This window comes from Homarus americanus, unplaced genomic scaffold (assembly GCF_018991925.1).
Source record: "Homarus americanus isolate GMGI-L3 unplaced genomic scaffold, GMGI_Hamer_2.0 scaffold55640, whole genome shotgun sequence".
NCBI classification, from domain to species: domain Eukaryota; kingdom Metazoa; phylum Arthropoda; class Malacostraca; order Decapoda; family Nephropidae; genus Homarus; species Homarus americanus.
In genome coordinates, this window is record NW_024713650.1 from 2,100,900 (window position 1) to 2,114,006 (window position 13,107).

The following is a 13,107-nucleotide window of genomic DNA, read 5'->3' on the forward strand; positions in this document are numbered from 1 at the left end:
CTCTTGACTGCCTTTCTGAACTGTAGCATCACTTAGATGATGGTTTGAGAGTGGGAGGAACTATTTTTTGTACCTAAAATATGTACAGCAATTTTTGTTTAAAAAGCAGTTATAGTGCTACAGGTGTTAGACATGCGAATAAATGACTTCAGTTGCTTTCGGATTGTTGGACTAAATTAGAATTTTTACCAAAGGAGACAAAGATGGGATACCTAGAAGATTCAGATACGTAGTTGGAATTCAGATTAAATGAATTGCACTGTAAATTAAATAAAATCTATGACATTGAATTTATCGTAATAGTGGAGACGTTGTGCATACAGTGGCTGGCCTGACATGAATGGGGGAGGTTGTTGGGTGTTACTGGGTTAGTACTACAGGAACCAATATTACCAGGGAGTGCTAAATATTGATTCTGGTGCCCTAGAAACTCTGTGGTGCAATGTATACTGTGATACTTTATATTGGGGTACTACAACACCCTCCCTTCCCACGTCCATGTGAGCCAGCACACACCCGATCACAAACACCAGACTGACCAAGCATGGAGTGCAGCATGGCAAGTGTTACCCATGTGGCCAGATATGCCGAGATTTTACAAGATAATTTTACAGTATATATCTCGGCATTTCCCGAGTTACACTATGATGCATACCGAGACTACATCCATGCCGAGTTTTATGAAATTCCAAGTTATCAAGGTTTTACTGTACTTAGGTAAGGGAAGTTTGCAACTTCCGACCATGACAGAGGTCATGTCACAGTTAAAGGAGGAAACGTGTGAGAAATCATGTTGACATTTATACTTCTGTGGATGTTTAGGAGATTCATCTCATCAAACCTTGCCAGGGTAATGTTCCTTTTTACCAACCAGTGCTGAACTGTACTCACATTGTGTTAAAGATAAACAAACAAAATATTTTTATTCTCAGGTAATTAATCATAAGCATAACATATGTTATTTTGGTTGGTTTTCTATTAAATGGCTGTAGAGTTTTGTATCCTGGACATACTGTATTTAATGGAGTAAACCCTTGATAACTCAGAATGGCAGTAAAATATTCACCTTTAATTTACTTTTTACAAAAAAATTATTTTTTACATAACTCGCAATATTCCTAGATAAGACAACGCAATCTCGGAATGGTGTAACACGAAGGAGGCTCTGCCCTAGTCATCCGCCCAGTTATGTGTTCGTAGGCCTAGTGAGAGGATACCCATCTGCAGTCACTCTACTTACTTTCAAGTATTTTGTGCAAAGTGCTTTTCCACCTGCACTGAAAATTTAACCAGTACAGTATTCATGTACAGTACAGTAGTGTAAGTGAATAATAACATTTAAGGTATACTATGCTGAAAGTGCTTACAATACAAAGTTGTACTGTATATACTGTACTGTACAGCAGTGCCCATCACCATATAACACCACAAGCTTGAATTATCTCCATCCTTCGCCTGCAGTATTGATAAGCATAAATTTTTGTGCAAGTTTTCTGATTATGGTCGGTTATATGGGCTAAAAAGTTGGGTATTGGGATGGGATGGAAGACCGGGAGAAAAATGCCTTGATAACTCAGAATGGTTACATCCTGTACAGTATACAGGTACAGTATTCCAATTTATCAAGGTTTTTACTAGTACTGTATTAAGTATATCTTATATTGTAAATAGAAAGACTTAAAGTGACCCACATTACATTACTGTACTGTCTATATATGTATAAACTGTAATACTCATGTTACCTTTGTAAAACATTGCTAAATAAATGAGAAAATATTATTTTGGTTGGAATGTATTCCCAGAAAAGCATTATGTAGTACTGTACTGTATACTATAGTAGGTAAAGGTCTGTACAAGCTATGTGATGATTCACTTTAATTTATTCCAAGCAGTGAAAATGCATGGAATAAATGTGAAATTTTTAAGTGCAAAGGGAAAAGGGGGAGGGTGGTTGATGAGGATATGGGATGCAAGGAAGGCGAGTGAAATTCTGTTTGCAGATGATTATTTTCGATGGTTCTACGTTCTACTTGGTGAATTTTTTACCATGTCTTGGGGTGTCTTCTCATAATGCACAAGTCTTTACATGTTAAAGAGAGAAGGACAGGCATTACCAACTGATTGGCAGAGATGAGGTAACATAGAACACATGCACCTCTTAGAGATAATAACATATTTTATATACAGTACATCCAGCATCTTAGCAGAGTAGGTAACACCTTTAAGTTCAGTACAAGTATTTATAAAACCTACTAATGTATGTTCATTATTATTCTGCTCACCATAATAGTCAAACGGTCAGTATTCTCATCAATGTTTTTATGTGCTCTACAAATATGTAGTCCAGAATTCATTAATGAGGAATATAAATATATCTACAATATTGGATTGAACTTAAAGGTAGTAGGTATTGGGCAGCTACCAAACAGGGAGGTACTACCGCCTGGGAAGATATTGGAAGCATATTGTGTTGTCTAATGGTAGACCCTGCTGCCACATGGCATCACGAAAATTGTGACAAGTCCCAGGTTGCTGATCTGACTTTCTGCCTCATTTACACACAATTGCAGGGTCTCAATTGTTTCTCTTAATATTGACAACACAACAGTCATCTATTGTTTCTCACTTGATTTTTTTTTTTTTTTTTTTATGGTTCTTTATTATAGTATTACATTTTCGCCCCTAGGCCCCGATGTGGGTCAGTGACCTGTGCTTGGGTGGGCTAATCCCGTAAAAAAAAAAAAATAGATCTTTTATAGACAAATGCCTTAACATCTCTAAGAAATCTTTTTATAGAACTGATCCTAAACTTTCTCATGTCATGAATCTCTTAGTATTAGCATTTAACATAAATCTCTCTCAAATTCCTCTATAACTGAAAATCTAGATCGTAAATGTAACTTTTCTTTCACTGTAAAACAAATTTTAATTAAGAACTCCCTAGCAATGCAGGTGGCTGCATTTACAAGGTTCCTTACAAGGAATGTAATACAGGAGATCCTCATTATAAGAGTATTCACTATACGCAGTTTCACAGTTAAGTGGTCCATTTTGTGACCATCCGCTTAAAAAGTCCCTGCATTTAAGTGGATTCCACTCAACTCTGAAAACTCCAGATAAAATCTACGGATTTAACACTCCCGATAAAATCTACGGAGTTAAAACTCCCGATTAAATCTACGGAATTTTAGCCGAAGCGTTTTAAATTTCCTCCTCTTCCTGGCGTCACACACACGTGTCCCTGCACCAGTCTCCCACTTTGTTTTGTTCAGAACAGACCAGTGCTGTGCTGTGTTTACTCCTGCCTTTGTTGTGGCTTTTCGTGCATGTTGTGGTGAATTATTTTATCATTTTGTAGCCATGAGTTCCCAACCCAAACAGGGTGATGCAGCACTCAAAAGTAAGCACACTAGCTATAGTACAGATGTAAAATTAGAAGTGATTAGGCAAAAGAAGAGTGGGAGTGGATAATCCTCTGACTAATCCTCCATCCCCCAACATCCACCTCCATCAATCTAATCAAACCAAACATCTTTACCTTTGAAGCTAAGTAAATTAAAACATTTTATTATAACACTAGCAGAATCGCCCGCTAGGCAACAGTAGGACGCCACCCAAATTTCTTCTTCCATCAATAGTTCATTAACGGTGTATGTAAGTTACCATCATGTTTTTCACTACAACGGTACAGCAAAGTATATTTTTTTTAGCATTAAACTGTTATTATTGTATTGTCTAATCATCACTAAATATAACACCATCCATCATCACTACATATAACAACATCCATCATCACTACATATAACATCATCAGTGGCGCACCTGGAAGGGGGTTTCCTGGTTGCCCAGAAACCCCCCTCCAGGTACTGCATGGTGCGGTCAACCCATAACCTGGGCAAAAAGCCAAAGAACAGGGCCCAACCAGTCTTCCAACTACACTGACCACCACCCTCTCCCAGACACCAACGTGAGGACCCTGCTCCTGTGCACCCTGCCAGTAACGACATGCTCTGCAGAAAGATCACTCAGTGGATTGAAACGAATAAAAACAACACTCAGATCAACAATGGTGAATGAGAGACTGACAGGCCTGACATTACTGCACATCCACCGAGATATACCAGTGGATATAAACCAAGTAATTGACACATTTGCACAGAGAAAACCCAGGAAGATGAAATTTGCCAATGTACTTGCAGAAAAATAAAGGCAATGTATTTTACGGGAGTTCAAAAACTGTTAAGCAAATTTTATGAGCTCTGTTAGTGTTCAATGTTAGTTAGTCATTATATACAAGTATTAAAATGCTTAATGATTGTTACATACTCAGTACAGTAATAACCATATTATATACTCTATATTTAGTGCAGTAAATTCATGTATTTTAAAATTGTGTAAATAAAATATTTAAACAAATTTTTATGACTTCTATTATCCTGTAATATAAGTCTATATAGAAAGATTAGGATGCTAAATTACACCATCTTCAACCTCAGACTATTTCCTAAGATTCAGTGCAAATGGCATCAAATATTGGTTAGATTTCAAAAATTTTTCCTGGGGGCTTACAGCTCTCCCCACCAGCTAAGCTCCTCAACAGCTGATCTTTTAATTCACCACCACGTAGTTACCGACGCATAAATTTGTCATACAATATGGGGGTGTGTGGGTGGACTTGTGATATTAATTAATAAATAAGCAATATTGTATCGTCAATGGCAGTTGCTTGATGAATAGTAGCATACTACAATTGTCACTACTATTCATCAAACTACTGTACTGTCATTAACAATACAATATTGTTTATATATTATTCATTAACTAATACCCCAACACCACATCATACATACACACACACACACAACATCTAGTTTACAGTCTTTTGTGTGAGACACTGTGTTGGATGGAGGCAGGGAGTAGGGGGGGGCAAGGTGGAGGCGGCAGGGGGTAGGCAAGGAGGCTGGCACTCCTCTTTTCACTAATTATGAGCCTCTTATGGTGTATGTTTTATCATACTCAATATAAAATATTAAACACATTAAGCACAAATTATTACAGTAAACACATCTTTATTAATTAATAAAAAAAGAAGAAAAAGTAAAACATGGCAGGCATGGAGAGGAGTAGTAAAGAGGCAGGAACCTTTTGGGAGGGTGTGCAGTCAGTTCCCTCCCTCCCTCCCTCCCCAAACTTCCAATAGAAGAAGACCCGGGAGCATGACGCAATATTTTGTAATTTTTCTATACATGTTATAGCACAGTTCACATAATGAATAATAATCATCCCATAGATTGGGAAAACAGTATAAAGTGTATAAATCATCATGTGTCACAGAAAGATTTCTGATTGAAGCAAGTTTGATTAGGGAAATTAATTCTATAAACCTTAGTGATGGTCAGTACAAAACTGATAATATGTAGCACATATATATTTGTCAGTGGCCCAAGGTTAAAAATGCTTTGAAAGCATTCGAGGTAGATGTAGGATAGATGATTAGTGGGTCTCATATCTTTGACCTGACTTGACATGACTAGTTACATCGCCCATTCTTATAAGCTCCTCTTATGATTGCGATGGTGGTGGTGTGTGGATTAGTGGATGTCATGTGTTTGACCTAATCTCATGTTTTGTAAGGGCTGCAACGAGTTGGATGGTTGTCCGCCGCTCGTTTGCTTGTTCGCGGCCCCACTAGGGGGGAGATGGAGGTGAGAAGGTCGCTGCTGCCTCATCACACGCCAGACACTATCCAGTGATCACCACAGCTGATACTTCACCCCGCTGTTCGATTCCAACTCTGGTTGTGTACTCGTCTGAGGTTCCTGGGGCTCGTGGGCTGATTGCCCAGTCCTTCACTATTCGGCTGTCAACTCCGGTTACCTACTCCAGCTACTGCCGCGACTGCCACGTGATCGCCACTTCCTCCACGCCCTATCCACCATTCGTGCCCTGGTGTCTCTCCTGTGTGGCAAGACATCGCCCACCAACGCCGGCGCCAAGTGAGGAAGCTGCCCTGAACCTTCCCCCTGAGAGCGGATCACCGCGTTATCAAAATATTCCACCGTGTTGGTTAGGAGGAATATTCATCTGCAGCTTGTAGGAAATATCTGTACTTTGTTGTATTAATTGTTTTGTTTTAAGTAATTGTTTGAGTTCAGTACATGGTTCTTGACTTTCCTTTTTATAAGATCCTGATTAGGCTGGCAAGGGATTTACATCCCAAAGATCAGGCCTTTACAGTCACCCTGTGTACATAAGCCTCTCTCAATTTCAGTCCTTGTAATTCAGTTGCCTCTGAAGATGTCTTGAATAAAGACAAAAGCTAAGGAGCTCCATTGTTTCCCCATTTCCTGTGTGATTTTATCAAGATGTTATAGCACAGTATTTAATATTTTATATTATCAATGATAAAAGATACACCAGAAGTGGCTGATCATGCGAGAATTTATATACTATAATATAATAATGTTGGAGGGTGTGTGTTGGAGGTGTGTAAAGCTGTATCAGTATTAATAGCTAGGGCCGTTTTCTTGAAATTTATAAAATATATTAATGAAAATGAATGAAAATTAGAAATTAATAGATTTATAAATTGCAAGAAGTTGGATGGTCCATCAATATTTTTATTTTCTCACAAATATTGTATACATACGTACAGTATATTAAAAAAGTTCCCTGAAAATCTCTTGATTTTATACCGTATTACTCATTATTGAGTCACCCATCACGCCACAAGTTGACTTGTGTTTCATGAACTACGTATACTGTACACGTACGTGTAGTGATCTCTTGGTGGAGGGGGGGTGCAGTCGGTATCTCCTACCCCAAGGACATGACTGATTCACGGTCTGCTTCCAGTTGCCATTTAGGGATTTTTTCCAAAGCAATTATCCATCAATATTTGGGATCAAATGTGTGGGTATTAGAGCTTATTGTATTGATTTTGTGTACATTAAAGGCTCGACTAACGATGGTTGTAGATGTAGTAAAATTAACGTAAAAAATACTGTATGTAGCTTTTATTTAATGTTATGTATTGTATGTACAGTGGTCCCTCGGTTGACGAGCACAATCTGTTCTAGAAGGTTGCTTGTTAACCGAAAAACTCGTTAACCGAAACAATTGTTTCAATGGGTTTTTGGGTAATTGGTTCCAGCTCACCGAAAATTGCCTAAAGTCAACAAAAATGGTAGAAAAGTACACTTACTTTGAGGTGTGTATGTAGAAGGCTCCTGGATGATGATGATGGGAATTAGAATGGGGGTGGAGGAGAAGGGAGAAGCGAAGACATTAGGGTGGAAGAGAAGTCACCCCATGGTGCCATTTCACCCAAAAAATTTTAGTTCTCTTGGTGTAATTCAAGATTATTTTCTTTAAATCAACATTGCACTGCATTATATATTGTCAATATGTAAAATAAATTTCAAAATTACCAATAATTTGCTTACAAACACAGAAAAAAAGCGTTTAGTTGAAGAGTCTCAAGCAAGATGCTACTTCCACTGAAAAGACAGAGACTAGCGCCTGTTTGGTGTGTTGCCAGGCTGGATGGCTCGCATGAAACTAGTTTCCTTACCTTCAAATTATGTTCAATAATTGTTAAAATGACTAAAAAATTTAATATTAAACTTTTAAAATTATTGAATAGTATAAACTTCTTGATATTTACTAAAATAGTATGGAATTTAAGCCCTAGAACCGATTACTGTATTGGCGGACTATACTACAGCTGGTGGACCGCCAAATGCAAGCGAAAACATATTGAGGTCGGCTCGTAAGAAACTCGTTGATCGAGGGATTGCTCGTTAACCGAAGTTAAGAATCTTATGGAAGGTAACTCGTTAACCGAAATCTCGTTAACCGAGGCGCTCGTTAACCGAGGGATCACTGTACAGTAGAAGTGACCATGCAGTCACACACACACAGATGTGCTAGGGGTGTGTGTGTTGGAGGGTGTGTAGGTGGTGTTGGTGTGTTGACGAAAGCAGAGAATCTTTTTTGTGGGGTAGAGTCGCGTAGTCAGCCCCCCTTTTCCTCACTCAAGCGTGGCTAATTGTGATAGGGAGATGAATTTGATACCATACAGTAATGATCCTTAATAAATTCTCTACTAAACATTTCCAATAAGATTAAAAAAATTTGTAATTAACTTAGTACATTTGAGTATATACACACACACACACAGGGGAATTGGTGGGTTTTATGACCTGAAGATGTCTTGAATGACATTTTTTATCTGAGGTATATACATAGTATTATACTGTATTGTATATAGATGGTACTGGTATTAATAAGCACAGATTATTACAGTAACGTAGCTGTAGAAGCTGTTGTCAACACAACAACCACACCCTAAGTTAATGAGCTGCATGACCCAGTGTCAAGGAATAGTCCGAGAAGACCGGACATCTCGCCAACTGCACTGGCTAACCATTACCCCGGAGCACGATCCGCAGATCGATTAACATCCAGGTTCCCAACTACTGCTGGGTAGACAGAGGCAAATGGCATAAAGAAACTTGCCCATAGTTTCACCCTGCCCGGGGATCGAACTCGGGTCTGCTCGCTTGCGAGGCGAGGATGGCGACCATTACACCACATACAGTACATTACACATGACAGTATAGACAGGACAGGTTTACCAAAATTTTTAAAATCTTTTTAAACATTTTCAATTTCTGATGTGGTTTTCAAGAATGCAACCCTATCATAAATGAAGGTATAACTGTCCTGTAAATACTATATGGGGGGGGGTAAGCAAACTATAATATTCATGACTTATTATTTTCAGCCAATTGCATTTTTTAAACAAAGAAAACAAAAGATTTCTAAAGAAAAGAAAAGAATACTTCATCTACTGAGGCGGAGGTACATGGCGTGTTTACACTCGGGACTGTCCACTGGCAGGTATTTGTCGTAGAAATTAGTGAGGAATTCTTCCACCTTGAAACCAAAGCGCTGATACAGGATGAGTGCCGGGTTTGTTGCCGAGACATGGAGGGTCACATCTTTACCCATGCAAGTCTGTGTCCCAAAGAGAAGAGTTATTGTTAATACCCAACTGTGAAGGACTTGTACACATTAACCAACCTTTACAAGTACTGTACCGAGCTGTCACTGAGTTATGAGAATCCTCGACCACCCCACTTGAGATACTGTATTACTACTTAACCCACCGACTAAAATATATTTCACTCACTTCGGTTTAATTCTTCCCTCACTGCTCTGTCCTTCTCTGTATAAGTGTTTATGATCAGATCGTGGTTATGTTTTCTGGTCAGAGAGGTTAACCTCATCAAAACAAACATCGTGAAGCACTTAATAAACTAAGTTTAACAGAAGCCACGCTTATCTAAACTAACTGAATTAACACAATTTCAATTTCAATTGTTCATTCCTTGATAGAGGAAGTGGGATCCTAGTGCTGTCACTAGGTACCCCTGTACAATGACTTGAATTAACACAAATATTACTTCAGAACATATCAGTTACAACAGAAAAACTGACTGAAGGAAAAGTCCATTTGGGTGTTTGCCCTTGAGTCAGGTCACCTTGTATCGGAGCAGGAAAAGGTTTGATTATAAAAAAAAAACACCAATAATGAATTATTCTCATTCTGAAGTACACCTTTTCACATATCCGTTGAGACATTGATACATAACTATTTGACAAATTTCATAACCGAATGACAGAACACATATCGAATGACAATCTAAAATAACTGTTGGTGGTATGTCATTCTCCAATTGTTACATTCTCAAACTATATGTAGACTGTCGGTTTATTGTTCACGTCTGTCAACTTCATAACTTATGTCAATCACTTCCGTTAGCATGAACGAACAGTAATTTTAGATTGTCATTCGATATGTGTTCTGTCATTCGGTTATGAAATTTGTCAAATAGTTATGTAACAATGTCTCAACGGATATGTGAAAAGGTGTACTGTACATATTTAAAAAAATAATTCCAAATGATAGGAAAACTCCCAAGCCTTCTTGTATGTGAATTCACTGCAAATTTCCCTTAAGACTAGTCAGAAATACACAATTTCTAGAGGCAATTACACACAGACCAAGACACGATAAATGCTACTAGTCTTGGAAGCAGAATAATGAAAGCCAACACCAAAGAATTAACTCACCTGGATCAGATGATACAGAACAAATGTGGCTATACCAGCGCGCCGCCACTCTGGATGTACCAACAGGAATGACAGATATGCCAAGTTGTAGTCAATGTCAGGAACAAGTACCCCAAAACCCACCACCAAGTTATGGTACAGAACCACACAGGTATGGTCAGGGTACTGCAGCACTTCTGACACTGTAATGCAGTAAAACCTTGTTAATGGCGGGGGGGGGGGAGATCCAGATTATTGCAAATTTCAATGTAAAAAGCTTACCACATAGAAATAAATAGTAAATTAACAAATCTGCACTTAAAACATCTACTGAGGAGGTTTAGAAGGTGTAGTAAGAGGCCTGACACACCACTAAGACTTGAACCAGAATGAAAAGAAGTGGAAGGGCCAGGAATTGACACCTCATGATCCAGATTAAGTGGCATAGGGGCAAGAATAAAGGAATGAGCAGAGATAAGTCAAATGAAGATCCCAACTCTAAAGGGAAGAAGGTTATCGTGAAAGGTTGTCTATTAAACAACAAAAAAGCTATAGGTAGTCCTCGACTTACGACCTACTCGACATACGACCATCCGGATATACGACCGCCTCAGTCGTACCAAAAAATTTTCAAATTAAGTAAATATTTTCCAGTGCCGAAACGTTTCCGTCCCGTACGAGAGCGTGGCGTGGGCTAGGCCACCTCGTGGTGTACAGCGTCCACGCTATAGCGCGCTCAGTTGGTGTTTGGCCGTCGTTGTTGTTGGTAGTGATCGCACTGTGTACTGACAATATTTTCGGTTCTAATTCCCTTTAAAATGACTGGCAAGCGTAAAAGTGAGAGTTCTGGTGGTGCTCAGAAGAAACAAATGGCAGAGGCATTTGCTACTATTAATAAGGGGATGCAAATGTTTGACGAAATGGATCAAAATGTTGAGCGTTTTGCTAAAGTTGACAGAATGATCCAAGATGCGCTTGCTTGCTACAGGGAGATTTACAATAAAAAGAATAGGCAAACTGTGCAGTCTAAATTGGACATATGTTTTAAGGAGTCCCCCACTGTTGTCTCCTCACGCCCCACCAGTGCTGCCTCTTCACTCCCTAAAGATGATCCAATACCTTCAACAAGCAAGTAAGTTCGCCTGTCTGAAGAAAGCGACATTGATGACCCACCTAGCCCTGTCTCCTCCTCTGCTTTAATGTACAGTAGTTCCCATGTTTAATAAGAAAATTATTGGGGCTCCATGTGCATTCAGCTGACTACATTAAAGGTAAGTGCACAGTAACACTTTATTCATTTTTCATTACTGATTACTTTTGCTGTACTGTATTTCATTTTAGATTTTCTATGTATTATTTTTTGCATTTTCGACTTACGACCTGGATTTGGATCCCTAAACCCGTCGTAAGTCGGGGACTGCCTGTATTATGTAAGTGGAGTAAATTCACAATTTAACTCGCCTCAGAAACTTACAGTCGATCCCAGGCCAGAAGAAATGTCTTGCTAGCTGGTTCATAGCTGGGATGTGATTGGGCACTACGTAGCAATAATCTATCGGGTCACGGGGAGGTGGACACCAGTCAGGTTCATTACGATGTGGATAAGACATAATTTCCTGTAATAGCTTAAGTTTGAGTGGTGTTGAGGTGTAGTCTCTCATGATGAATGGCTTGAGTTTCCTGTAAAAATGTTGTCTTTGATGAAACACCGGAGTCTTATGATCCATTCTAAACTGTTAACTGTCTAACAAGCATATAAGTCAAAACATACATTCTTCTGGAAGATGTGTGCACCCTTGGTTACACCTGTCTACAATCTGCACACATAATTTATAAATGGTGTGCTGTACAGCATAAAGACATGGCAATAGAAAGTGTCAAGAAAATAAGAGTTACTCTGTTTACAATAATCATTACAGAAGTGTATTGTGAAGTGTATTTATATTTATTTTTTCATTCATCAACAAGCAGGTCATCCCCAAGGTATGTCAGCACCTTCTACAGTATACTTCAGGTGAGTTATACAGTGCTAGACAACTTCACATACTAAACCTCTGTTCAGAATCAAAGTGTTGTCTCTATCCTTCCTCACATCCTCTGCCTCCCAGTCACTTGGGTTTACCCTTAACTGGTGGCTTAGGATTCCCTACCACCCCCCCTCCATGCAGAGAAACAAAATGAATGAAACATGAACTTTCCACTGGTGGTGGCTGCTGATTAAGTGTTAATACATGTTGTCTGGTTAAATAAACACAACTTATATAAAAAAAATCCTTCAAAAAATATTTTCCCTCATAGTGAAGGAAGACTTGAATCTCCAGCACTGACTTATCCTTCATATGAGGAGCTCCGTGTCAGAAGGGGGTGAAGCGACATCCCGGCCAAAATGTGTGTTTTGATGGATATCACTATTTTCACCCTTCCTCTACATGTTGGAGTTGGATGTAACCCTCCAGCTAGAATAGAAATATGGTAGAAAGTCCTTCAAATATAAGGTGTGATTTCGCTTCAGGCCTGGAGCTACGTATCTGACTGTGCGCTCGGTGCAAGTGGCAACATCCCGTTCAGAACGAGAGGAACGCGAGCCAATAACAGCATGCCGCCCTCAGACCATACCCCCGAGGCAGTCAATCACAATGGATTTCCCCTTGCTAAGTCACAGCTCCTCGGCCAACCTGCGCGCCCAGATGCTGCCTCTTCCTTAGCTTGGCGCGTATTTTAGCATCAGGAGGCCAAGTGTACGTTCAACTGCTATTTTTTTATAACTTTTTGGCGTAACATTGACGTTATTCGTGTTCCACGGGTGTGAGAAGTGCCGTGCAATATCTGCTCGATATTAGAGCAAGACTCGAGTGAGGCCAGGCCTTCTGGTGTGGGTTCAGGAGCCCATTATTCCTGAGCGTGTGATTGATGAGTGCTCACGTGGACACCCCGGTAATGCTTGGTGACAGTGATTTTGGTGGTCAATTTAGTGTTGATTATGGCGAT

The 13,107-nt window shown here is 39.3% G+C and overlaps 1 protein-coding gene across 2 annotated transcripts in view; it reads right to left on the minus strand.

Annotated features, from left to right (window-relative positions):
* Positions 1-13,107, minus strand: part of LOC121873219 (cysteine-rich protein 2-binding protein-like) — a 45,483-nt gene that overhangs the window by 7,848 nt on the left and 24,528 nt on the right. The window contains exons 11-13 of one of the 2 annotated variants that reach the window (XM_042376606.1): positions 11,594-11,799; positions 10,141-10,322; positions 8,847-9,021 (exon numbers count right to left, since the gene is read on the minus strand). In XM_042376606.1, coding sequence (XP_042232540.1) covers positions 8,848-9,021; positions 10,141-10,322; positions 11,594-11,799 — 562 coding nt within the window. In that variant the 3' untranslated portion in view covers position 8,847. Of the gene's footprint in view, positions 1-8,767; positions 9,022-10,140; positions 10,323-11,593; positions 11,800-13,107 lie in introns of those variants that run through there. The other variant, XM_042376597.1, reaches the window with a different exon arrangement.